Source organism: Dromaius novaehollandiae, chromosome 5 (genome assembly GCF_036370855.1).
Source record: "Dromaius novaehollandiae isolate bDroNov1 chromosome 5, bDroNov1.hap1, whole genome shotgun sequence".
NCBI lineage: Eukaryota > Metazoa > Chordata > Aves > Casuariiformes > Dromaiidae > Dromaius > Dromaius novaehollandiae.
The window spans coordinates 25,544,539-25,571,832 of NC_088102.1; the positions used below are offsets into that span (position 1 = coordinate 25,544,539).

The 27,294-nt window shown below is 43.4% G+C and overlaps 1 protein-coding gene and 1 long non-coding RNA gene across 7 annotated transcripts in view; one reads left to right on the forward strand and one right to left on the reverse strand.

Moving 5' to 3' along the window:
- Nucleotides 1-14: 14 nt before the first annotated feature.
- On the forward strand, nt 15-15,806 carry ALKBH1 (alkB homolog 1, histone H2A dioxygenase). Its single transcript, XM_064512250.1, has 6 exons — nt 15-161; nt 3,368-3,476; nt 7,981-8,143; nt 12,303-12,393; nt 13,583-13,776; nt 14,284-15,806. Exons 1-6 carry the CDS (start codon nt 15-17, stop codon nt 14,705-14,707), a joined length of 1,128 nt encoding a protein of 375 aa, XP_064368320.1. The 3' UTR covers nt 14,708-15,806.
- The window catches only part of LOC135328465 (uncharacterized), a 22,759-nt gene continuing 8,001 nt past the window's right edge, over nt 12,537-27,294 (reverse strand). For 4 of the 6 annotated variants that reach the window (XR_010389358.1, XR_010389357.1, XR_010389356.1 and 1 more), the window contains 2 exons: nt 18,126-18,263; nt 12,537-16,597 (listed from right to left, as the gene is read on the reverse strand). This is a non-coding gene — a long non-coding RNA (uncharacterized LOC135328465). Of the gene's footprint in view, nt 16,598-18,125; nt 18,264-22,732; nt 26,830-27,294 lie in introns of those variants that run through there. The other 2 variants (XR_010389360.1, XR_010389359.1) reach the window with 2 other exon arrangements.

Genomic DNA, 27,294 nt, shown 5'->3' on the forward strand with positions numbered 1-27,294 from the left:
GGGCCGCCGCCGGCATGGCCAAAATGGCGGCGGGGGCGGCCGCGGCGGCGCTCACACGGGAGGGCGGGGAGGACGCCTTCCGCCGGCTTTTTCGGTTCTACCGGCAGCGGGACGCGTCGGACTTGCGGGGCGTGGTGGACTTCTCCGCTCCGGGGGGGCAGGTAACGCCGCGCTCCCCCTCCCCCGGCTCCCCGCGCGGTTGGGGGCGGCTGCGGCGGGGCGCGGGAGCCGCGGGGCCGGGCGGCGCGGCGCGGCGCGGCCCGGCCTGGCTCGGCTTGCTGTCCCCTGCCGTCGCCTGGCGGTGGGGCCGCAGCCCCGGCCCCGCCGTGCCCGCTTTTCAGGCGCCGAAGCGTGGGGCAGCCGCGAGCTCCTCATGGGCGCGCTCCGGGAGCGGCGCGGGGGCGCGCTGGCCTCTGAGTAGTTCTGCTGTGTGTCAGCGCCCTGCTTATTAACGTGCCGCAGCGTCTTCTCTTCACCTGTTTATTTTCTTCATATTTGACATCGAACCTCGAATTCTATTCAGTTACTTGCTCTAAGACACTGGTCTCTACCACCGATCCTCTTACGGGTCCTTACGATATAAAAACATGAGTCGCATGAAGAGACGCGAGCAGTTCATGAAGAGTGCAATGCTGAAGGTCCAGTGTGCTTCTGCCCACACAAACTAAAAACAAGTGCACCCCAAAGTGCCACTGTTACCCCAAAAGCCTCCAGGACCGGTGTACCATAATACACCTGGCTAAACACTGACTGTTCAGGAACTGATTGATTTGTGCCCCTCGGACGTCTTCGTCTCTGGTGCCTTTTGCCTTTAATGCAGTTGGTTCTCTGTATGTTTTACATCTTCACAAGAAATGCCAAGGATGGTGCCAAAGCAGCTCTCGGGTTAAATTTGACTATGCAAGTGTTTGGTACCTGTGAGTGGAGAATCCTTTCCAGAGGAGGGATGACTGTGAGGGATGAAGTTGTGTTAGGTCTATATCTGATGTTGCCACCATAAAAAAAAAAAAAAATCTTATTCTCAGATTTACTTTTTTTGCTTATGTTGATGAACAGCTGTAAAATTTAGTTAACTTTCTTTGCTACAATAAGAGATCTCCAAGGCTTCTGAACCGTGCATTACTTAAAGTAAGCAAAGGAACGTGTGCACTGAAAATAACAATTTCACTCCTGGAGCTGTCACCCCTGCTATTTCCTGGGCCCTACCAATACTTTTTGGTTTGGTCCTAGAAAACCTTGTTGAGCCAGTTAGAGTTGGGATAGACTTGTGTCAGCTTAAAAATGTGTGGCTAGAGTTCTTGCCCTCTTCCCTTCAGTAAAGTTTCTTCTGCTTTCTCTTCCTTCCATTTAATAAACATTTGGCTTAGCCATGAGGACAAAACTCCAACCATTGTAGTGGATTAGGGCCATGTAATGAGGAGCACATCTGAAAGTTTACCCAGTCCTGAGTGACTGAGAGGTGATCCTTTAAACTCATCTTCTATTTTGTCACATCACAAAAAGATAATGAATATCTTCTGAAGTTTTATCAAGCAGGGATTTTCTCTGTATGAGTCTATACAAATAAAGGGAGTAGAGAACATAGTTAAATGAAATCTTAGCTAATTTTTCATATTTCAAATGCTTAACATTTTTTTCACCATTTTATTAAACATACTTATTTTTCTATCATTTCATAGTAGAATTAATAGTTAACTGGACAGAAAACCTGACCTGTATGAAACTGTTCAATGCTTTAGCATTAAACAAGGGAGTTGTTAACATTTCAGCCTTTCCTGAGCTTGCAGCAATGCTTTATCAAATAACATGAATTCAAATGCTACAGCCCTTCTGGGAAGTTCTAAGTACTTGTCCCTGTCTTTCTTTTGTACTTGTTGCCTTCTAAGATAAGTTGATAGCCTAAGAGTAAAAGCATCTTTTATTCCCCTTTCTAGGGTTAAAACATGTGACTTTTCCCTTTAAGTAGAGCTGCAGGCCAGCCAGATTGGCCCATTACTACTCTTCCTTTTCTCTCAGAAAATGGATTCAAGTGATTGAGCTCTTCAGCAAAGAAACAGCTCTAGGTTTCCTGAAGCCCTGGCAGCAGGCAGTGTGTAAGCAGTTTGAGAAGACAGAGGGGTGGCAAAGTCTCAGTGAAAGGAAGACCCCTCCTGGGGATGTTCTGCAGACAAGTCTCTGACCTAATAGCTATTCAAGGCTGGCAGTCACAGAGCCACTTTTGGCAAAGAGAGTTGAAAAACTGATAGAACTAGGCACATGCCAGAAACTGCTGCCCAGCGCTGGTTTAGAGTCTTCTCACAAATTTCATGTATGTAATTTTAACCAGTTGCTCAGAGGATTTTAACTAGAGCTGTACCAGCCTGCAGAGAGACTAATGTTTATATCTCATTCACCACTGCAGAGTCCGAGTGCTTGCACTTAGGCCTTAATTTCATAGACACTTTAAATAGTCATAAACCAAGTCTTGCCTGCCTGTGCCTGCTTATTCCCACCATCCCTTTGCTGCTCCTCCCTTGTGCCAGCCTGTATATTTGCACAGCCACATGGGGAGATGAACTGGGGAACTAAGCCAGATCAAAACCAACCTGCCTCTCTCCTGTTCTCCCTAAGAAAGTTCCCAGTTGTAAGGGAAGAAGGTGGCAGAAGCACAGTGGACAAGTTCGCTTCTTTCAGCAATAGTGTTGGCTTCTTCCGTCTTAAATTATGTGCTGTTGTGACCCAAGAGAGTTGAGAAATAACCTAAATGTCTCCTGCTAACCTTAGAGCTGCTGACTCAGGTGTTGGGAACAGAAGTGGCAATGTGGTAGAACTTCAGAATTTGTAGGGTTTCTACATTACTTCTCATCAGATAACTTTGGTGAGCTGCTTCATCACTGTACCTCAGTTTCTCCTTCTGTAAATTACAGAACAGAATAGTCATCTACCCTGTGGGATCATGAGGAATAGCTAGTATTTGGAACATGCTTCAAAGGTATGAAGTGCTATGAGTGCTAAATATTACAGTCCCTCTAATGGAGATCAATAATTACCAGAATGTTTTGTAACGATGAGGCTGTACTGTGGAAATGGACAAATAGTGCAGAGTCTTTTCTCATTACTATAAATTGTTCTTTATGAATGAAGGACATCTCCCATGATCCCTAAGTACTGTGAAAATGGTAGCCACCTTTTGATTCTTTTGTTGCATGCGTACCAGCTCTGTTAGCAGCATGCTTTGTTCTGCTCATGGTTGTTTAAATGGTAGTTCTGGGGTACTACTGATATTTTCACAAGACTCCCTGGTAGCATTCTTTCCTGTAGGTGCTATTTTTGAACAAGTGTTGTATTTATTCCCTGTTCTTTCACCAGATCTGTTTTCTTCTGCCAGGTGTTCAGATCACAGCTCAGTATTTCTTCAGTCAGTGATCAAGATGCCTACAGGGCAGGATTACAGCCAGTTAGTCAATGGAAAGCCTATGGCCTCAGTGGCTATCCAGGTAAGTACCTCTGATTTCAAGAAAAACACAACCTTGTTGCTTCTGATTCAGGGGTCTTCCCCTCTTATCCTCCTTAGCTTACCTGAAAAATCTATTTTGGTTTGCCTAAACATAATATAGTGTTAGTTTAAGTGGAAGAGAACAAATGAGTCAACTTAAGGGTGGGATGCAGCAATATATGAAGGTCAGAACAGAGGAACCAGTTGTTTCATGGTCTCTATCAACCAGACCTTCCCTTCTGAGAATGGATCCCTGTTGCCATAGACTTTGATCGAGATTGTGTATTTCTGTAGGATCCCTTTTTCCTCAAAATATGTTATGAACATTAAATAGATGTCTGAAGTGTAGTCATTTCAGAGCTGCAATGTGGCATTTACTCACTAGTGTAGAACAGTTAGTACAATAAGTGAATATGAACCCCTTGTCCTTTTCAAGGTACAGAGTAATTTCGTAAGGCAGGTTATTTCAAAAACTGAAATGCATATTAGGTTTTCAGTTCACCCGACAGAATCATAGAAAGATTTTAGGTTGGAAGGAACCTCCGGAGGTCTCTAGTCCAACTCCCTGGTTAAAGCAGGGCCAGCTTGAAAGTTAAATCAGATTGCTCAGAGCTCTTTTTATGTTGAGTTTTTGGAATCTCCAAGGATAGAGATTACCAGCCTCTCTTGGCACCTGTTTCAGTGTTTGGCTACTCTTGTGATTTTTTTTTTCCTTTTTATCTAATTGGAATTTCCCTTGCTGCAACTTCTGACTATTACTTGTCATCCTCTTGCTGTGCACCTCTGAGAAGAATCTGGCTCCATCTTGTCTTTAATGGCCCTTTAGGTTGCTCTTCCTAATACAGCCCAACGTGCAGTCAGCCTTCATTGGCACAGGGTTGCACTACTGACTCGTGCTCAACTTGTCCTCCAGGGCCCCCTGGTCCTTTGGTTTAGAGCTGGTCCCTGGTCAGTCAGTCTTCAGCCCGTACTGTTGCACAGGGTTATTCTTCCCAGGTGACTGTTCAACTTCATGAGGTTCTTTTTGGCCCATTCTTTCAGCTTGTCAAGGTGTCTTTTAGTGGCAGCTCTACCATCCAGCATATACAATGCTCCCCCTAGTTTGGTCTTATATGTAAATATGATGAGGGTGAATGTCCCATTGTCCAGTTTGTTGACGAAGATATTAAAACAGTTATCAGTACTGGCCCTGGTGTCGACCTGAGAAATGAAACTCAAAACCAGCCACTGGTTAGACTTTGAGCCATCAACGGCTACCCTTTGAGCCTCGTGGTCCAGCCAGCCAGTTTTTGCTCATCCTTTTATTCTACCCATAAAATCCATAAGTTCCCAGTCTGGCTCTAGTGACGCCACAGGAGACCAAGCTGAAACCTTTGTTAAAGTCAAGATAAATAGCATCCCCTGCTCTCCCCTCGTCTGCAGGACCAGACATCTCACTATAGCAGGCAGTAAGCTAGACACAGTTTGCCTTCAGTAAATCCATGCTGGCTGTTCCCAGTAACCTTGTACCTGGAAAGGTCTTCCATGAAGATTTGCTCCATAATCTTACTGGAGATTTTGGTAAGATTGACAAGCTTGTAGTTCCCCAGATCCTCCTTATTTCAGCAATAAAAAGGGTTTTTTGATTGTTTGATTTTACTTTTCCTCATGTTTCTTCTGATTCATCATGACTGCAATGCCTATGTGTTACTGTGAAGCCAGCCTGCCATTTCCAGATTTGAGGCAGCCACACTAACCACTTGACTTGGTTAACTTACAGGGAATTCAGTAACTTCAGGAGAAAGGCCTTCACCTCTTCCAGCCTCTTAATTTTTGTTTCACTTGCCTGTCGCAAATAGTCCTTGCTTGCTCTTGTCATTTTATGTCTGTCTATATGCCTTTCCTGGCAATTAGATGTGGGGGATCACAGATGTTCTACTGAACTGCATCTTTTTGTCTGCTTTGACAAAGAAAACATTTCACTAAAATGAAATGCAAATATGTTAACAAATCCTCAGTCCTGTTTACAACTGAGTCTTGTGTGGGACAAGAATACCAACAATTTATCCTTTTCCATCAGCCTTTATCTGGGCATCTTAAAGCACGTTAAGATGTTAAAGTAAAAGCCCTCTAAAGTAAGTTAGAATTGTCCTTAGTTTGTTTACGGGCGAATGGAAGTGAGGTCACTTTTTGCTGGCCCTGTAGTGAGCATGGTGAAACATAAGATTAAGGAAACTGGGTGAATTTCTGTTGCAGTGTCCTGTGTTCTGAGAGAAGTGGGTAATGCTGACTTTGGAGCTTTGTGATTTCCACAAATAGGTTTTATGAGTGGGTTGTTCTTATTGCTAGACATCTGCATGTCTTGTCTTTCTTTTGACTGAGGCTGGAAATCATTTTCAAAAGGGGTAAATTAATACTTAGTGTGCTGTAAGATTTTGCTGCAATATGAGAATTGCATCTGCTTCCTCAAGGCTGATCCACAAAGCATTCCTCTTTTGCTCGTTCCACTCAGACAAACACTTTTAAGGCTAAGAGGTTCAATTGCCTTCAAAGGTCATCTGCGGTGTTCTTAAGTCAGCTTAGAAAGATTGCTACAGAAATGTATTTCTTACTCTTCTCCCTCCCATGTGTGACTATGTCCCTGCCTTCTAGCACTACTAGCATTCTCAGGAACTATTACAGTCTTGACTGCTAGTGTAGCTTGCTAGTATAGCTCACTAGTGTAGTGCAGGCTTTTTTGCCTTTCTTGAAATCAGAAGCATAGAGGGGACCCACTTCTTAGTTGCTCCCCTTTTTTAAATCTATAGTAGATCTGTTTTCCTAAGGGTAAGCATTGAAAAATTTGGAGAGAAGTGAGCATGTTCTAAGCTTCTGATATGAGCATCATAAGACTTGGATTCCTGTTCTCATTTCTGGGTGTAACTAGCCCTCTGGGCTTCAGTTTCTTCATTAGTATCTGGAGATAATACATGTGTAGTACAGCATAATTCATGTATGTAGTAGAGTGCTTTGAGAACCCCACATGAAAAGTTGTAGATAGGAAGGGCAGTATCACTATTCTGTTCTCTACAGAAGCCAACAGAAAGTAAATGTTAATGCTTTTGGCAAAGAAACTTCTTGTAACTAGACTTGTCAGAAGGCTGCCCATAGTCTGAAAGTGCAGGGGATCGAGTGAAATGAATGACAGTACATTAATACATTGAAGGTTCTTTTTCTAACCAGTTAATTTAATCTTGTGAGGTCTGTGAGATTTGCTGGCAGGAAGCTTTTTCTGTGCTTTTATTACCCCTTTCATAAGGCCACAAGCTAAGTTTGTATCCTACTGAGACTCCTAGCTTTGCTTCTTGCTTTTTCATTTATTTTTCTCTCTGTTTAACTTAGTATGTCTGAAAAGTTCAAAAAGACAAAGTAGAGCAAAACCTTGAAACCCCCTTTTTCTTTGTTCTTCCTATAACCATATCTCTTTTTGTATGTGAATTTTGTGTTGATGAGTCTTACTGAATTGACAGTCCTTGAAAGAATGTCTTGATTCTGAGAGTAGGTACAGCACAATCATTCATCAATACTGTCAACCGTAGCCTGGAAGGAAGCACCTCTGGAGTGCTGGGGAGAAAACTTCAGCAAAGAATAGTGCTGTAAATAGTTAGTGCTTCTGGCGATGACAGTTCTTATGTCAAGGACTCTTGTCCATTAAGACGTGAACCAAGTTAATCCAGTTCACCCTCTTATTTGGGTTGCTCCTTGTACCTGAGATGCCTGGCTAAGTGAATGTGCAGACTAGCCACATTTGCTTTATTTTGTTAAGTAACACTGACTGTGAAATATATCAACAAAGACTACAACAACAGGCAGTTTGGAATATAGTTTGACCTTCATCCCCTTTCATGTGTATTACCATACAAAATGTAAAGATGGATACAACCAGACTTATTTGGAAATAACCATAAAGCAAAAGAGAGAACAGTTAACATTAATGGAGACTTGTTGAGCCTGTGAACTGCTCTATGCAGTTCATGACCCTGAAGTAGCAACAAGAAGACTGAATGAGTTCAGAGGCAGCAGCAATGTTAATTTGAAGTCTAGAGAAACTGGGCCAGAATTACTTTAACTTTGCTAGGTTCAATGAATTATGCTGGAGCATTTCAAAATCAAACTTAGTTATTCCAAAGCAGCTGGCTTTCCAAGTTCTTACTTTAATCTACCTGTAATCAGTATGCCTTAAAGAAATGTTCTTTACTGTAATCCTCTATTTAGACCAGCCTTGGTTGCCCTCCCTGCATTCTATTTTATATCCCCATTTGTTTGGACTGATAAAACAGTAGGTTTTAACTTACCTGTTCTGGCCTGTTAATAGATTTGATCAGCTCACATGCCGAGTCAGTGGTTGTATGTCTTCCCCCCCCCCCCCATCCTTTGCTCTGTTTTTAGAAAAACAGGCATATACCTAATCATACTTTCTCCTCTTTCTTTTTTCTTTTCTTTTTTTTTTTTTTTTTTTTGCCTCCGCTCTTTTTCTTTGTGGTCAGGGTTTATTTTCATACCAAACCCTTTCCTTCCGGGCTGCCAGCGTCACTGGGTGAAACAGTGTCTCAAGCTGTACCCCCAGAAACCCAATGTCTGCAACCTGGACCTGCACATGGCTCCTGAGGAGACCACTGATCTGTGGGGGCAGAGCAAGGAGCAGCTGAGGTGAGTCCTGCCTCTCAGAATAACCTCTGATAGTCAAAATTAACAGAAGCAGACATGCTCAGCTCTGAGAAGACCTAAGAAAAATCATCAGGAGAGGGAAGCTGAAAAAGATCATGTACGTGCTTGCTGTGTGCAGATGGTGTCTAACATGCCAAGTTAAAGGTAGATTTTTGCATGGCTCAATGTGCATCCTTGTTAAGTCCCTTATTCTCACTCAAAATGGGATTTTCTAGTAGCATATTACTCCAAATCCATCAGTCAGATTTGTAGGGTAAAGTAGGCACTCAGGCTGATACCATGGTGATCTCTAAGCTCAGCTACAAGTGGAATCATGAGGTCCCTCTAGATCTCAGTTTTTCTGAGGTAGAAATCCTTTCCTAACACCCTGAATGTGTTAGCTTTTTCCAGTCAGCTGTTGGACCTGATATCCTGTAATTGAAATGCTGTATATGCTCTTCCTTGCACTCCTCAGGGTAGTTAGTTTTTGTGTCTTATTTTCCAAAGTATTTCTTTGGAAGTTTTTCTTTCATGGGTGGTCCTGTAGTACTTGTGTTTATTCCTTTTTTCTCCCTTCACACTTCACATGCCGGTACAGGATGCTTCTCTCCAGTACAGGAAAAGGGGAGCTGAGGGAAAGGCACTTCAGATAAACTTTTTTTTTAATCTATATTATTAACCTGTCCTTTACAAACTGCACAAGTGGACACTCTATGCCTCCCCTCTGCACTTTCAGATAGAGGAAGAAACTGCTTTCTACTCTGAACAGTTGTAGAGATTTATTGCATGAGCACATGATCAGAAGTGAGGCATTATCACAGGTTTGTAACGTTCTGCTTGCCAGCTGGATTATAGTAACTGAATGTGCAAGTGGCTCTTGGTGGTCCTTGGCTACCAAGTAAGGTGTACGTGCCTTACATCACCTTCATGATTACTGTAAGAAAAAAGAAGCTGAATAAGCTATGATAACTTAGTACTTGTGATCACTATTTCTGTTTCCACAGAGCTAGTATCTTTATTTGATGTGTCCTTGTAACTGAGTGTCATTGCCCATCCAGTCTGAAGGTGGTGATTAAATGTACCATTTTAATGGCAATCCTGTTTACTCTGAAAGGAGAACCTGACCCACAGGTTCTGAGTTCTGTGGGGGACATGGCTGCCTTTTCTGTACCTAGGTGATCTGAAGGTAAATGGAGAATTAAATGGAGAATTTGTCCAAGTTTTAAAGCCCTTTTATTCGCAATTGGAGTCACCTATAAAAATAAATACAAGATATGTGCTGTTTATCATTACCTTGTTGATTTCACTGCTCATTTTTGATAATGGCTGTTTCACTGGATGGAATGACCAGAGTTTGGAATGGAGAGGATGGAATGACCTACAACTTTCATCCTCCAGTCTCTTAGTAGAAATCACATGCAGAGATTTTACTTAAAAAATACTCTTCATATCTACAAGATACAGCATGGCAAAAGAAAGACTTTGACTTCTAAATATTTGCCCCTAGGAGAGAAGTGAGGCCTCTACTTGAGTTTTCCAGGCTTAGTCAGAGTTAGTTACAGAAATTCAGAAGCCTTGCTTGTTTTTTAAATTTTGGCTTTTACATTTGTGTTACCTCAAGCACAAAAGATTGTTCTTTGAAAGCTGGTCAGCATTGTGTCCTAGAGATGAAAAAAAGTGGGGTACTGTTCCAGCTTGACGGGCCTTTCCCAGCAGCACTCCTGCATGTGCAGAGAATGATCAGAACAGAGGTTAATTTGCAGCTGGCTCCAGTTCAGTTGAAAACAGTGTTTTGGAGAGTGATGGCTGACAGAAACATTGGCAATTTTATTAAGCACTTGCCTAAAACTTCAAATAAGCAAACTGCTGTATGGGTGCTTTCCTTAGAGGACAGGGGATCAAACTAGCCAACTCATCTAATATCTGGAGCCAGAACTTTACAGAGAAGGGAAGAACAGAGTGCTTAACTAAGAAAAGGTCTAGAAGTAGACCTTCTAGGCTTGCACACAGCTTTAATACTTTACTTTCTAAAGCAATCAAGAAGATTCATAAATGTGCTTGGGTCATGGCACATCCCTCTGCAGGATGCAGGAATCACCAGTTAGGGAGAGTCCATGCAGCCACCAGAGATGTATGTTGTGCTGTCTTCACAAAGTGGAATTCGGGTGTTTTCTTAAGCACTGGGGACAACTGAGTACCAAAGAGGGTAGAGCATCCCCCTAAGGTGTGTATATATATATATCTATATATATATATATATATATCTATGTATAAGGAAGGGAGGGGAAATGTTTTGCAGATGCAATCACTTACAGGGGAATAAAGAAAAAAGGGAGCTTCAGAGCAAAGCCCCCTCCTACTATTGAATCTTGCTCTCTTTCTAACATAGATATACCAGAGCTCCTCAGGGCTTTCTTACAGGAGCAACTGCTTTTATAGCTCTAGGAACTCATTGTCTCCAGATACGTTAACACTTACTTTCCTCTCCTTAGCAATCACACATGAAATCACATGTAAAATTCTAAGATCTGGGTATAAGGAAATATTGAGTATGTAGGAGTTCCTGCTGTTGTGCAAACACTGTAGCATTGTAGTGAAAGAATATGAAGGGCACTTTTGAAATGCAGGTGTTACAAAAATGTTTAATTACAAACATTAAGTTTGGCAGCTGAAGGATATAGAGGAAAGAGTCATAGGCTCTCCCTTTTCTGAATGCTGTATTACCTACTTGTAGGCTTCATAAATTGTTCAGAGCAGTGTGTATTTGACAGTTACCGTGTTGCTGCTCTATGGTAATTGTAGTTGCTATTACTGCATGACAAATAACTGGAAAGATGACCTTCTTTCAATATTCTATGAGCTATGAAAAATCACTACAGGTAAAGAAGCTGGCCTTTAACTCCTGTTCCTGGTTCAGCTTAGCAGCTGTTAATACTAGAGACCAGTATAAGTGAAGGGCAGATGCAAGCTGTGTATCAAGGCAGGAATGCACACCAAATGCAGATGCTTGGTTGAGACTTGACCATGGCAGCACAAATATTATGCCTCCTGTTTTGTAAAACAGAGTATGTCTTACTGAACTAATGAGCCAGAAATGAGAGCCAACTGTCTGGTGCTACTACTTATCATGATGTTCTGGATACATTTCCCTTTTCTTTCTGTCTTCACAATAACATGATTTAGCTTGAGAAAAGAAGCTGAAATTGCTGGAATAAGTGGAATAGAAGATACATGTGTACCTTTCCATATTTGTCACTAGCATGCTTCAGCCTGATTTACTATAGTAACACTTTTTGATGCAACTCTACAAATACTTTTCTGTTGGCCACAGTAAGAGTCCATCCCTCCAGGTATCTTCCTGGATTCTCCACCTTCAAGCAAGGAAGGTAAGTTGGCATATGGTTTCAGACTGCTGGGCCCCTCTGCATTAGGGTTGTCACTCGAGAACAGCAATTACTGAGACATGCATTATGATGCTCTTGTAAAATATTTAGTGTGAGCTTTCTGGTCTGTATGGCAGTCTGAGTAGGAGACACCAGCAATCTAGACTTCTTGACATTACGAGATGTGTATGTTCATAGCTAAGGCAGTCTTGTTCCTTACTGAGCATTGAGTCAGTCTGTCCTAAGCACTTCCTATAAAGGCACCAAGAAGTAGAACTAATGGCCCTTTGCTTAGGAGAGTATTATGCAGCTTTAATTACTTCACCATCAGGCAAAGTTTTTCTTTTCTTCTTGATATACTCCATTTAATGCCTCAAACATTTTTTTTTCTTTCTTTGTATTTGCACCTTTTAGATCTTCACAGATTCCATTCCTTTGCTTTCAGGTGCACAAATACTACATGCTTAATTGTTAACCTACTTTCTAAATCTGCACCAGTTCACTGTGATGTCTGCTCTGATAACCTCTGTTAGGTATCATGTTGAAAATTCAAGTTTTCAAACTGATGGCAGTGTGCAGTAGGCCCTACAGACTGCGCAAATTGTATGAACTGAATTTTCAAAGTCTTTGGAGGAAAAACCAAAGGCACTGAAAATAAAAGTTTAGCATGGACAGTCTTAATAGGCTGTTGTATGGATGAGCAACTCATATTACTGTATTTTGCAGTACCAGAAAACCCCTCAGCATGAATCTCATTTCTTTCAATTTTGTCTTTGCAGAAGGAAAGGTTCTGGTAAAAAGGAACCCAGAAGCTTATTGGAGAAGCTGCGCTGGGTGACCCTTGGTTACCATTATAATTGGGATACCAAGGTACTGAGATGAAATTCTTCTCTATTTCTCTTTTTCCTGTAAGTACTCAGAATGTCAGACAGAACAGGATATCATGGAATAAAGTGACAGTAAAATGCTTACAATCCTAAAAGACAGTCTTCAGAAAAGGCTGGAGCAAGCTATGCTTGTAAGAATGTTTTAATCTGTATGAGTTTATGTTGGAGGATTTAACAGCGGAAGTCCATTGTTGTGTTCTTTCCTTTGAAAGGTAAATGGTAGTCTATACTTTGTTCTAGACCCATGACTCCATTTCAAGGTGACTGCGCATTTTTACCTTACCAAAAGGGATGGTCTCAAAAGCATCGTTAACTACTTAGGGTGGGGATGACCCTGAGTATTTGAAGACAACTACTTCTGAGAAATACTGCTTCTTGTTGGAGGGGTGAGAGAGAGCAGGAAGAGACTGCTGCTGCTGTGACTTTGAACTTAGCACCTGAACTGGTGTAGCACAGTCTCACCAACTAATAACTATTTTGGAGCTCCAGAACATTGTGGAGACCAAAATGGACTTTTTCATCAGACTGAGTCAGATGGAGGCTGAGAGAAGAGGGCAGAGTGAGTATGCAGTCTATCAGTATGTTGCAGATACTTAACCAAATTAGCTTTCAGCCTTATCTTAATAGGGTCAGCCTGTCACTGGATGGCCATAATAAAAACTTGGTTGCTCCCTTCCACTCAGTCAAAATCACTCCATGGAGAGAGTAAAGTAGGTTTGCAATTAATTCCTGTTTGTCTCATCCTTCAAAGAAGGAACAAAGATGTGTAGTTCAGAGCTCTGCTGATGAGATACAGAACTCTACATTGGCAGCTTGAAGTAGTGACAAAGTGGGTCCTGTCTGACAGGTTTGTGGTAGACTCTATCAGAATGTTGGTCCTAATCTTAGTGACTTCAGGTTTGCCATCCAGCTGTAATGATTAATTGCATGAATAACATCCAACTATCATTATTAACTAGGTGTGATTAACTCTCTGGCAGTCTCAGGATAGGCCCAGAATTAAATGATATAAGGAAAACTTGCTGTGGTTCTGCCTGTGGCGTAATCATTCTCCAAGCAAATATATCCTTCTCCATGACCATCAGCCAAACTTTTGAGTTCTCGTTCAGTGTGTTTCCAGTGGTATTTGCTGTTCTGATATTCCGGCTTTTTTTCCCCTCTCCTTCCTCCAGAAGTACTCAGCAAATCACCACACTCCTTTCCCCTTAGACCTCGCATTCTTGTCAGAACAAGTGGCTGCAGCATGTGGGTTCCGGGGTTTTCAAGCCCAAGCTGGGATCTTGAACTACTATCACTTTGATTCTTCACTGGGAATTCACGTAGATGAGTCTGAATTAGACCATTCTCAACCCCTTTTATCATTCAGGTGAGTCAGGGAAAGCACTTGAGTGTTGTGATGGGTTTGGTGGTGTTTTTTTGTGTGGTTGCATATGGTTATAGGAAGTTGATATGACTTGGTTTGCAAACCAGATGTATAATCTTCACTCTCTGAAGACCTTGTATAGTAGGAAGCTGTAACTCAGGGCCATAGGTTTATCTGAAGACTGAATAGCAGTGGATGTGGCACTTCAATGGAAAAGCACTTTGCAGAGGTATAGTCCCGTTCTAAAAGAAGTAGAGTGGCTACTGGGCATTAACTGGCAAGGATGAAAAACCTCAGCAGAGCTGCAAACCTGGCAGGGAACCTGCTCATGCTAGGCCTGACTTAAACCAGGCCTGTTAGTCTGTTTTGCATGCTCTTATGGTAAAGTTGTAACCAGGGGTTCATCTAGCTTTTTAAAAGAAATTCAGCTGCTAGTATTTTCCTGTTGTACACGTAATTGTTCACTACCTCAGTTTTTCTCTTCACTCTCTGTCCTCTCACCATCTCTAGTTTTGGGCAATCGTCCATATTTTTGCTCGGGGGCCTGAAGCGGGAGGAGGCCCCAACAGCGATGTTCATGCACAGTGGAGACATCATGGTGATGTCTGGCTTCAGCCGCCTGCTGTACCATGCTGTGCCCCGGATCCTCCCCAACCCTGAAGGGACAGCTTTGCCTTCATGCCTGGACCAAGCACTTTCTTCACACCTCCTTGTTGGTTCAGTCATTGAGCACAGCTCTGAGGAGGATTGGCAGGTCTGTGCCAAGTACTTGCAGTCTTCCCGCATTAATATGACTATCAGGCAGGTGCTCTCTGAGGGTCAGAAATTTCCAGAGGAATCTGGGACAAATACAAAGGGCCAAGCACCCTCTGAAGACAGTCACCACCAGGAGAACAGCAGAGCCAAGAGACACAAACCAAACACAGACAGCTGAGACCAGGAGATCATGCTGACATGGACTGGACTGATAACTTCTGGAGTTGGGAACTCATGTAACCATACTGGAAGTCACTTATCTGTGTGGGGATGAAGGGACTTTGCAGAGTGCACTGCTTGTTGCTGTAAGAAAGAGGTTGGGGGGGGGAACAGAATTTAAAAGGAAAAGAGGGATGATTTCAGGACTGGGACTCAGGAGATGGACTCTGTTGCAGTTCCGTTATAAACATGTTCTCTAAACTCAGTTCTCATTAAAATACCTGTATGGCAGAGAATTTTAAGCTTGGTTCAGTGATGCTCACATAGTATTTTGAAATCACTGGACAGAAAGTGCTAGCAAAAGATATAATTGCTATGTATTAAATAAAACTATAGGGCTTGTAAACCTCAGTTGAAGTGCATTGATCATTTACAAGTATGAATGGAAACAGGCTGCCATAGACATGAAACCTACTTCCAGCACTTCCAAGAGAATCACCTCTGCAGCAAAAAATGGTTCAATGATCCGAAACAGTCAGCTCCCTTGTGCAACGCCTGCTGTAAGCTTGCCGTAGTTCTGTCCTCTCCCTCTGCCTGCTTGTACCCCCTCAGCTGCTACAGAAACTGATTTTATTTGTGGGACTGGACTTATGTACCTCAGATTTTAGAGGGAAATGATCAGGGGCAAGATTTACTTACACTATCTAGTAACTCCCAGTTGGGTGTCCTCCCAGCAGTTGCTATGTGATTGAGCCTTACATCCCCATTCTTTTAGAACTGCCTCCATTCAGTGCCTGCAGAATATGGTCCTGCACTCCCAAGCTGGCATCTTTAAGGAACAGAATGGCTTACAAGTAGAAACAAAGAAATTGTAAATTAAGTACCTAAAAAAGAAATTAATCAGTGATTATCTCTATCACCCAAAAGATAAATATATAGAAACAAAGAAAAATGCTAGCTTTTGTGCCCATTCTGTTTAAGGCTCAGGCCTTCCTATCTGGTTTTTAATGCAATTTTAATTGTTGGAGTGGAATACTCTGTCCCTGGGGTATTTTGTCTCACTTTCCCAATGAATAAACTGAACTCTATTTTTAAATTAAAGATCTCTATCAGTTTGGGCCTTGTTTTCTTTTTTCTTTTCTTTTTGTACCTGTTAGTTATTTTGCTGTATCGTTAATACTGCCGCATCCCTTGTGCTATTCCCTCTAGGCTTCTTCTGGATCTGCTGCCTCTGCCATCTGCTAGCTCTGGAGGAGGAGCCCTGCATATATCTGCAGGGCAGCTTTGTTTATGTGCTGTTCAGTTTGTTGGGCAGTTTCAGAAAGGTATCGCCTGCAGCATTGAACTCCAATTTAATATGTATCTGGTGTCTTTTCCTCATGGGGAAAGTGTGTCTGGTATGTTTGTTTCATAGCAGGTGAATACTGATGTATATGTGTGCAATTAATTCTGTATTCAATACTGCAGTGAGCTCCAGTAAATTTAATGACTAAAATAATCAGATGTGGGTTTTCATACCTCATTTCTATATTCTATGCTAGAAATCTCTCCTTTCTATGTTAAAGGGCTGGTGTATTTACAGCTGAGCCCTGGGAGAGTGAATACTGTTGTGGAGAGAGATTACAGGGTGACTGGACCAGAAGGGAATGTTGACTGAGTAAATGTAGAAAAGAGCAAAGCTCCCTAAGCAACACCTGAAAGGGGAGGGAGAATATCTGTTTTCCTAACCATGGGAAGGTAGACTTTATATTCTCAGCTTAGAGAGTACAGCAGAAGTCTGCCTACTCACCCCTGAAGACTAGAGAAGAAGGACATTCATGGAGACAGGTGATCATGAGCCAGTGCATCTGGTTCCTTAACAGCCTTCTGAGGTTTAAGTCTATCTTCCCTTCTTAATGTCTTCACTTCCCTAGAAACATATTACAAATGCCAAGCAATTATTTATTCCAGGATTCAGTTGTTCTTGTGATTCAAGGACAAGAAACCATACTGTTTATACCTGTGCAGTTTGAAATTGCAATAAATACTACAAACTACTGATAGCAGTAGAGCCTGGGAGGGATCCAGTGGCTATTGAAGTCATGTGCTTAGATGGTGACTGAGCTGAGAATTTGCTGAGTTAGTGACCTTCAAGTTTGTTATCTAATGACATTTTGTGACTGAGATACCACTAATCTAATTTGGTACCAGACACCCAGAAAATTAGAATTCCATGGCCCAGAAATGGGCATACCAGAAATGACTCAGAAGAAAAAAAATCATCCATGTATGCAGAGAAAAGTGTAAGAAGAAAGAATTTCCTGGACTGCCAGTCCAACTGCAGTATTGGTACTGTGACCATATTAGAGGTGAAAAGGGGAGTACAAATGAGCAAAATGCAGGACTTCTCCAAGCTCACTGAATTGTGCTCAAAGAACTTGATTTTGAAGAGGCAACAACAGCTTGGGAAGGGAGTTGGGGGGGGGGGGGAAGGCAGTAGAGTAGATCAAATGATATACAGAATTCTACTAAATTTTCTTTGGAAAGAATGATTGAGAACCATTAACCTAATTTAAACAGTTTTCAGGTTATGGCACTTGCACCTAATCTGTTTAGGTTTGCAGTGACACAGCAAGATTTTTCATAGTGCTGATCAAGTTTTCACATCTATATGTACCACAGATATTTGCTTGTGTTCATATGGGTGCATGCTGAGGTAATCTCTGTAGCTTTTAATTCCTCTAAAGGAGAAGCGCTGCCCAGAGGTCACAAACATAAAATTGCATCAGTGCCATAGGAAAGAGTCTTCTAGGATGCCCCACCATGTGCAGCTGAGGGGAGGGGAAAAGGGGTCATGCAGGCTAACTCTGTAAGAAAATTAATGTAGTCAGCTGGTTCCAGGAAGATAATGATGTGTTTAATTCAAGGCCACCTGGAAATGAAGCATGTTGTTTGTTTACCACATGTACTCTGTTCATTATGTGATGTTTAGCTAAAACTAACTGTCCAACAGATTGTAAACAACTACTGAGTTTTATATAATCTAGAGTAAAGGGAAAATAAAATCTTTAGATAAATCAGAATCAAAGCACAGTCTGTTGAGTACTGGAGATGGAAGAGGAAACCACCTGTGTAAATTCATCATTTTCAGTCCTTTTGAGGGTACAGTGCTGGAGAAGTTGCGTTACAAACTGGACTGCCAACTAATGCCCAGGACACCCCCTGCATTGCAACCAGGCAGTAACTTATTGGCAAAGCAGGCCCCAAAGTTGTGTCTACTGCCTGAATGGTTCTGTTTGTAGGTATTTTTCCATTCTTTGAGAGCTAGTTGATGTTTTTCCTCGCTGTTCCACATCAGATATTTCTACAGATACACCTAACACAGATCTAAGCTCCTCTGCCTATTCTACATGCTCTGCCGAGCTACATGAAGAAGCTAATAGATACAGAACACCTACCTGGCTGCAGAGCATCCCACTGCCATGGCTACAAGTCCAGGTTGAAGCTGTCTGCATCTTAGGTCAGAGTGCAGACAAGAACTTGGATCTGTCTTCATGTATTTATGTAAGCCATTCCCATTCACATCACACCTGAAGCTTGATAGATTTAACATGGAAAAGAAACTTAGTGACAAGATTTACATCCCATTTAATTAGGATGCAAGATTAACTGAGCTATAATCCAGTGTGTTCTAAGTATGCTTTAGTTCTGATATGATCACAAAACTTGTCTAACTCTGAACAAATTCCTCAAATGGTTAACAGAAGTACAAGGACTCCAGAAATTATTGATTCAGAAGAATAAGTCAGGACCCCTATATAAAGGTAGGTTTATTAGAAGATCTCTTTACAAGAAAAGGTTTTGATAGAAAAGGTGTAAAGACAAGAGTGAGGTATTGAAAATAATGCCCATCCTAGAATAAGGCTCTAGTTCACAGTTTTCTTGAGTCTCTGGACTAGTGACAGTCCTCCACATCTGCTGATGCCTGTGTACATCCTAATATCAAATCTGGTTGAAAACAGCCTGTAGCATAATGCTATAGGTCAGTTACAGATCAGGCACAAGAGGCACAAGATGTTGCTGATGCAAATTTAGCATGGTACAAAATACATTCAGCTATTTCTATTTAGCAAATAGTAGACACAAATATCTTAATAAAACCATTTTTCCATACAAATACTGAACACTAAGAAAATGTTCACATACACTCTAGTAGAGGTGAGGTGAAAGTTCCCACTGTGCAAGTTATAGCTTAGCTCATACAGACTGTTTCCTTGCATCACCTTCTGATATCTGTAGTCAAAGGACCACAGAAATAATGGCTGGAGAGGCTGTCTGGAGGTCTCTAATCCAGCCTCCCACTAGGAACAGAGCTGTTGCCAAAACTGGATCAGGCTAGAACACAGTAGACTTAAAAACCTATGATGGTGTTTCCACTACTTCTCTGGTTAACCTGTGCCAGTGCTGCTCTACGCACCTTATGAAGAAGTTTCTCTTTATGCACTGCCTGAATTTCCCAAAACACAACTTGTAGCCCTTCCCTTTGCCTTTTACTTACTGTCTGCTACCACCAAGAAGAGTTTGTAATTCCCTTTCATATAGTTGCAGGCTCTGCAATTAGCTTCCTCTCCTCTTTAGTCTCCTCTGTACCACAGTAGAGAATGCCAGGTCCTTCAACATTTCCTCATAGACCCTGGGCTCCTGACTATACTTGAAACTGTTCTTCAAGATCTTTCCTAGTTTCAGGTAGTACTCCAATCTGTCCACTAGTGCTGGCTTGTTACAAACAGGGTGCCAGCAACAAATGGGCCATGAATCCTAGTTCCTAAACCCACCAGATCCACTTAAATCCTAGATCCTAGGGGTTTTTTTATCATTTCTTAAATAAATAATCTTTTCCTCCCATCTGTACCACAGTACAACAAAGGCAGTGGTTTTTGAGCAGCAGGATCAGTGATCCCTGGTTCCCTATGAATTTGTGTTCCTGAAACATTGTGCCCTCTCATTGAAGCTGTTCTTCCAGCTGAGCATTTGTAAGTGTTTTTCTCCTACATGCTCTCACCAGCATTTAATGCATGTGCACTGCAGCCTTTTCCTGAATCAGGGCATTTATAGAGTCCCTTTCCTCTAACTGGCTACCTACTAAACCCACAGGAACTAAATTAGCTGTGAAACTTACACTATCAAATCTAACTGAAATGGACCAACAGGCTTTAAAGTGACTGGATAGGAATGTGAAGACATGCAGTTACACACATGCACAAAACACAAGAACATAATCCTTATTTCCTTAGAAAACCAGGCTCAAAAGCCTACTTTTATGCCTTTAATGCAGATTTTGTCTGGACTTTTTAAGCAAGTCCTGCTCCAAGGTGTTTTGATCCTGGGGTCCTGGTGGAGAGAGGAACACTCTGGAATATCAGAGTAATTTTAGTCTAGTAAGCATCCTCCCCCTCCAGTTCCTGCTATTTTAAGTGTATGACCATCCTAGGAGGATTTGAGCATGCACAGAGACTCCAAACAGGTTAATCTGCTAAATGCTTCTCTCCAAGATAAGTAAGGGCCTGGAGGATGGCAGGGAGCGAAATCTGATATTGATTCACATCCAGGGCTTGTGCTCTGATAGGCCTCACAGAAGGTAGCTGCCACTTCCACTGCCCAGGGGGATGAGAAGGGAGGGAGTAACATCTGCAGCAGCTTTTCCTCCCTGCAGAAGAGATGCTTCTTCCTCTGGATAGTACAGGTTGTAACCCTGCAGAGGCATCTCTCATCTCATTTTCTTAGAGGAAGCCAGAGGGGACTATCCTCTCTCTGACATTGTCCTATGTTGTTGCTGTTGAGCATCCTCTTCCACAAAATCCCCATGTGTAGTAGACACTCTTCCATCTAATGTTTGGGAGTTCCTCCTTTCAGCCATTCCCTTTTTGTGTCTGTCATCATGTTTGTTAGCACCAGCGTGAAATAACTGAATGGCTTAAGGCTGAGCCCTCCGTTACCATCACTCAGCGCTCATTTTCTTAACTCAGAGCTGAGATGGAGGGGGCCATTCACCCATGCCTCAGCATTTTAAATCTGCTCCAGGCACAGATCTCAAAGCATTTCCAAAAGGTAGATCAGGACCATTACCCTCTGGAAAGCCAGGAGCAATGCCAATTTATATCAAAAGGCAGGGAAACCGAGCGGTAAGGCAAGGTAAAATGAAACATTCTCTTGAACATTTTTGTTGAAACTACATATATAGAGTAAAAAGACTCAAAGACATACTGCTTCTATATTCTCTGATGTTAGGAAGTCAGCATTTTACACTAGCTTTTGGCTTCCTTCTAGGTGAATTTAAAACTCTAATTCTGCATTTATTAAGGACAGCCAGAAGAATCAATAAAGGCCTTGGCTTTCTGGAGCTGATCTTCTCACCAATCATTTCTGTCTCCATTCTGTGCTATGGGCTTAGATAAGAAAGAAAACAAAACCTTCTCCTTAATGGACAGGTTTCTTAATTAGGATGGGGAAAAAATGACTGCAATTTTGCTGTGGCAAATTAAAACTAAAATGACATAGCAAAGAGCAGGGTCTGGAGCAGAGGGGGGCAATCAGAGACAGCTATTGATTTTGAAATGATGGAGGAACCAGAGGAGAGTGCACACAGCCTGAAAAGGAGACTCATCCTTCAAAGCACTGTTCTTGCTTAAAAACAATCAGTCCAGGCAGAGGAATTGGTTGTAGGTGAAGCTTTGGTGTTATCTTTGTTTTCAGACAGAATTTCAATTTTGGAAAGGCTCACTGGTTCGTAAGCAGATTTCTCCTTAAACAAATCTTGGGACTGTGGAGCTAGGAATCAAGGGATGAACCTGAACAAAAGTATACTTGAGTGGACTATCAAGAAGTTAGTAGTAGCAGTAACAAAAAATTCATGTTTAGAAATAGTTTTCCCTAAGGAAGAGGAAAAAGCGTCACTGCTCACAGCCAAGGCAGGCAGAGAAGAGGGAACAGTCATAGGCTAAATATAGGACTAGGCCAAGATTTTACACCCTTTTCATCCCCAGTTACTGCACAGCATGTCCCATCTTTCCTAGAATGGAGAGAATTACTCTTACCTTATCCTTACCTTATCCCAGTGGCAAAGATCAAGCCTAGGTATACCTACCACTCCACTCAGCACACTTCCATATACACTGGCCTTTTTGCCCTTGGCTTTCCAGACAGCCTTCCTCTAAGACTGACAAAAGGTCTGACTGATGTCTGACTTCAACAGCTAGCACCTGGAAAGTCTCTCAGAGAATGGCACTATGTTTGCAATGATTGCTTTGAGTTTGTCTGGCTTCTCATTGCCATGATGAGGCCTGATTTCACAAAAGGGCTGATTGTCAGGTGTCTGTGACACAGGGTAGGGAAGATTTTAGCCTCACCATTGCAAATAATCTGCAGCTGTCCTGTACCCAGCTGAATGCTGCATGCAAATAAGCCCCTTCCAGCCCAAACAGCTGAAAACATGCTGCAGGCCCTTTTAAAGCAATGGTTTTGTTCCACCACGTATGAGACCTACACTTAACACTGTCTTTGCACCATCAAATCCTAATCACAAAGCGGGTGACAAAATAATGTCTCTCTTGCTCCCCACAGGGCTGGCAGTTGGTAAGAGGTAGTGTGCCCTCATCCACAATCCCTTTTTTTTCCCCCCCACTCTTCCTCTTGCCTCCAAGCAGTGTGCTACAGAACAAGTTCAACAAAATCCATCCTTTTCCTGCTGCCTCCTCTGTCTCTGTAGCCGAGTCGCTGCCATGTCACCTCTTTCCCACCTGAATCCCAACAGAAGGCAGCATATGCAATTAGCTGGCAGAGAGAACTCTTCCTTCCCTCCTAACCTCCCACCTTCATTTCTCAGAGGCAGAAGCACACCTCTCCTAGAATTGTTTCTGTGGCTGCTCCTGCTATTGCCAGCTGCTGCTGGATGTCAAACACAAGCATGGGGATACAATCTCCTCCAAGCCCTTCCTGGCCCAGTGCTGCGACTGCACTCCAAGATAGATTTGGGCTCGGCACAATGCTTTGATGCTTCAGCATTTACCTCGGCTGAAACTGGAACTATTCTGCAGCCATCCCCTGGCTTGCACGGGAGTCTTACACAGCAAGACAGGTCTTGCACAGCCTTATCACTACTGTTGTCTAGCCCACTGGCAGTTCTTGCCTTCTCCTGAAACAAAATGATAGGGGAGAAGTTAAAGGATCCCAGGTGAGCTAGCATAAAGAAGTGAAAATGTGGTATGTTCTATTTGATCTCTACTGCGTACTCGCCCCTTCTCTCTGACCTCCACAACATGCATTGTTCTGGAACAGCAGAGGCTGTTCCATGCTGAAGGCAGCAAACCCTGGCTCCAAGGATTTTTAAATACCTCCTTTCCCTGGAATTCACACAAGAAATCCTGTTTTTTCAGATTACACAAAGTCTAGTGACTGTGGGTCCCATCTGGAGAGTAAGCATGCAAGCACTCAGTTTGCTTCAACAAATACTGTTTTCTGCAGCAGAAAAGCAGGAGAGAGAAAAACATTAGTCATGGATTTGCTTAATTAAGATCTAATAGCCAAGGTCAGTGCTCAGCCAAGAATAGATAGCAGAAACCTCCCATGATGTATTTCTGCGATGAGATGTTCATAGCACACAGACTTCAGTTATCACTATGAAAAATTTAACCATCTGCTGGAATACACTCAGATCTCTTTTGCATTATTTCCTTTCTTTTTCTTTCAAAAATATGTTTCCAACAAGACCTCATGACAGTGTAAATTAGCAAATTTCTGCTGCATAGAGATTGTTTCACCTAAACCAAAACGCAGCTATTTGTTCTTTTGCCAGCCCTCTGCAGGATGACAGTACCTGTTTGTCCATGTCTAGCATGCCTTTCTGTGCTTTAAACAAAAAGCCTTAAAGGGAAGAGGTGACTACTCAAGGAAAGTTGCTGCAATAGGCGCATCAGTGAGGAGGAGCACTGAACCTTCAACCTTTAGCTGTATCTTGTATGTCTGCGATGTTCCAGTGCAGCAGAAGGGATGTGATGACCTACCATGCCAGTCTACAGCACCTCTCCAGTCTCCTGTGGCACTTCAACCTACAGGACAAGAGTGACAATCTAATGGCTTGTTCTTTCTAGTTTTTGCACATGGGTCTGTGCAGTATGCATCAGTGCTCCCACCACCACCACCCCACCAAAACAAGAACTTCCGAACACTTTAGGCCAAAAAGCCCTTGCTCCTCCATTTTTTCCCAATGGACCTCCAAGCAGCCTTCTCCCCAAAGCTTTAACTGAGAACACAGAAGATATGATATGATTTATATGGCCTCACAGACCACTAAGTACTATTCCTAGAGAGCTGATGGAAAGAATAAGGTCACTGAAAAATGCACCCTGGCTCTTCTGGCCCCTGGAAGATGCAGCTTTACTTCCTCTGCCAGAGGCTGCAGCACAGGACATGATCTGATGCAACTCAGCAAGAACAGAAAATATACTCTGTGTGGGCAGCAACGCAGAGTGTGAATACACTAGAGCAAGGAGGTGTAATGCCTTAAGTGCACGTTTGCCTTGTGCCTATCCTTGGAGTCTTGCAGTACATGTCAGTGGAGAGCACCCAGCAGTTTCCCTCCTGGTGAAGTTAAGGTTGAAGTTGTTCATTGCAATGCTCCTTTGCATACCTCACTTGTAGTGCGGAAGCAAGGTCTTCCAGCAGGCAGCTCTCTGCCCATACACAATGCATGCCTAGCAATTGGCAACTGACTCAAACTTCGCTGCTTATAAAGACACTGCATGGACATACAGTCCTAGAACCACAGTTTATTGCAGCAGTTCAAACCTCAGCCTTTTGTCTTTGCACTGTACCAACCACTAGTGTAGCAGGCACCCAGAGAGCAACTCCCTTCTCCTGCAAAGATGGAGTGTACAGAAACCACATCATTTCCCGAGGTTTACCACTCCCACTGTCCGGAAAGGGAGCAACACAGCCCTCACCCATCATCAAAAGAGGGTAAGTGGGTCTGAGGCTTTCAGAAGAGCATACAAACATTATTGCCTGGGAGCCTGGCATCTGGCAGGGAGAGGAGAGGAGAGCATGGTCGCCATGGTAATGCTTTGCCTCATTTAACCGCAAAGTAACCTCTTGTGTTTTTATATGCAGCCATTCCCAGCACATCTGCCCTCTGCATAGCACAGGCAGCATGCTGCACACATATGCTCACACACAGCAACCCCCTGCTCCTAGCCCCCACACAGGGCACAGGCATACTACATGCCCTGCTCTGCAACACCTCCCCTCCCCATATATGATGGGCACAACATGCCTGTGCTGAGCAACACACATTTCCTCAGTGCTCTTCCAGCCACATCCCCAATGCCTCTAAACAAGCAGCCACGCTTACAGTCCCTGTTCCTGCAGCTCTATGTCCCTCTGCTTCACAGACATAAGATGCTGTAGAAGCACAGAATCAGTGCATGTTCAGCCAGCTTCCAAGAACCACACACTGCCTGTCTCCCACAGCCTTGCCACAAAACCTGTCTACAGTTTTTGTGCAATTTATTCTTAGATGCATTTTGTTCAGATACTGTAGCATGAACAAGGAATAAGTTCAGCTCTGTCTCCTTCGCTTTGCTCTGCTTTTGCCTTTGGGGGGAAAAAAACAGTCCCTGAGAAACAGATATAGAGGGAGATGACTGCCCTTCTCTGCATTGTGAACCCATGAGGAGCTGGTGGGCAGGTCTTTTGGCCCTCCTGGCTAGGCCTGCTGCTCACATCTTTTGGCAGGTAACTGTAGGAAATCAGTTTTGATGCCATTTCTCCTCAAAGCACCCTATGGATCCCTGGAGGGGGGCTCAGCTCCCTGCTGATAGCAGAGAAACAGAGGCACAGACAGCAGTGACCAGTTTCATAGCACAGCAAGAGCACTGCAGATGAACCATGAGCTGAGTCCCTACCCACTCACAGATCAAACTCAGCTCTTGCAAACGCCACCAAGCATAACCTGGGGGCGTCTCCTGAGCTACCCCTATTATGCCAGGTCCCATCAGTTCTTCCAGAGGGTGCTGGTGGGGTTAGAGCTTGGGCCATGTTACTGTGGTGGGCACAGGCCTGCCCCCAGCCCAGCAAGGTGACAAGCAGAGACTCCTTAGCCATACATACACAACAGCTCCAGGTAACAGGGCCTATCAGGCCCAGACTTGCTTGTGCCCAAGGTTACCATATCGCATGGGACAACTGTCCTTTTCTGCCTCTGTAATGGTGAGTTTTAACAAGCAGTTAGGGAAAGCAAACTGTCAGCCCATCTCATCAGGGTGACAGCCACCCCTGGACCCTGAAGGGCTGCTAGCAACTAAGCACTGCTTGGTTCTGCTACATAGCTTGTGTGCTCTATATATGTGGCCTACAAAATACTCTGAGAACTGCCTCAGGCAAAAAAGTCTTCTTTAGAGAGCCAGTAGGGATGCCAGCCCACATCCTCTTGGGCCCATTCTCCTCCTTGTAGACCCTTCTCAAGCTCCCCCTGCTCACCTCAACTCTCCTTCTCTTCAACTCTTCCCCATACTCCTAAAAATGACCCAGATTCAATATCCTCAAGCCTGACTTCCCTGATCTGAGTGTGATCCACCTAATGTGACCAGCGATGTAACATCCTTGAGAAAGTATATGACTGGCATGAGATCTCTCCACCTGGCTGCCTAGCACCTCTGGTCAAGATGACCCCATTTCTCCTAGTACTGGTCAGGGTTGCATGTCTCACCCTCCCCTACATTTGAGAAGTCATGGGATCTGCTCCAACCCCTGCTCCTCCATTTCTCTTCACTCTCATCATTGCTCCCTGCATCTCTGACTATGACTGAGCTCAGTTACTCCAAAGGCACAGGCCTTCTTTTAACCCTACACAGGAGGTGGGTCTGGGGCAGAGTGAGTGCTGCCTGCAGAGCCCACAACCTGCCCAGCCAGTGCCGCTCCAGCCTGGAGGAAGGCACCTAATGCTTGAGCACACACTTCCCTCTTATGGCCATGCCCGATACAGCAACCAGACATCCAGGCCTTCAGCACCTTCACTGAGGCTGTGATTTTCCAGGGAATAGTGATACTTCCAGCAGTTGTCTCACACTTTTCAGCCACAGTGGTCGGGGGGGGGGGGGGGGGGGGGAAGGCGGGAAGGCATGGAGCCTGTTCAGCTGATGCTGATCAACACACACACACACACACACACACACACACACACACTGTGAGCTGTTGAATCCTCGGTACGTGTCCTGCCCAGGGCAGGATACCATTTCTCTGATGGATGTTTGGACTTCCATCCCTGGTCTGGGGCAGATTCCTCTAAGGTAGGACACAGCCTCTGACATCTTTCCCCTTTCCCCAGCTCAGACATGGCTTTTACTTACTTTAATTTTGAATGGAAAGTTTTTAGCTACTCAAGTTACAAGTAGTCGATGATTCAATTTCTCCACTTTTTTCCATATACATTGCACACTATGACAAAGCCTCTCTCTTTCTTATCCAAATAATAACATCCAACAAACTTCTTGTCCAAAGAAGAGGCAATCAGCCTTCCCAGATCTCCAGTACTATTTCCAGTACTATTTTCTCTAGACTGAGCCAATTCAAGTA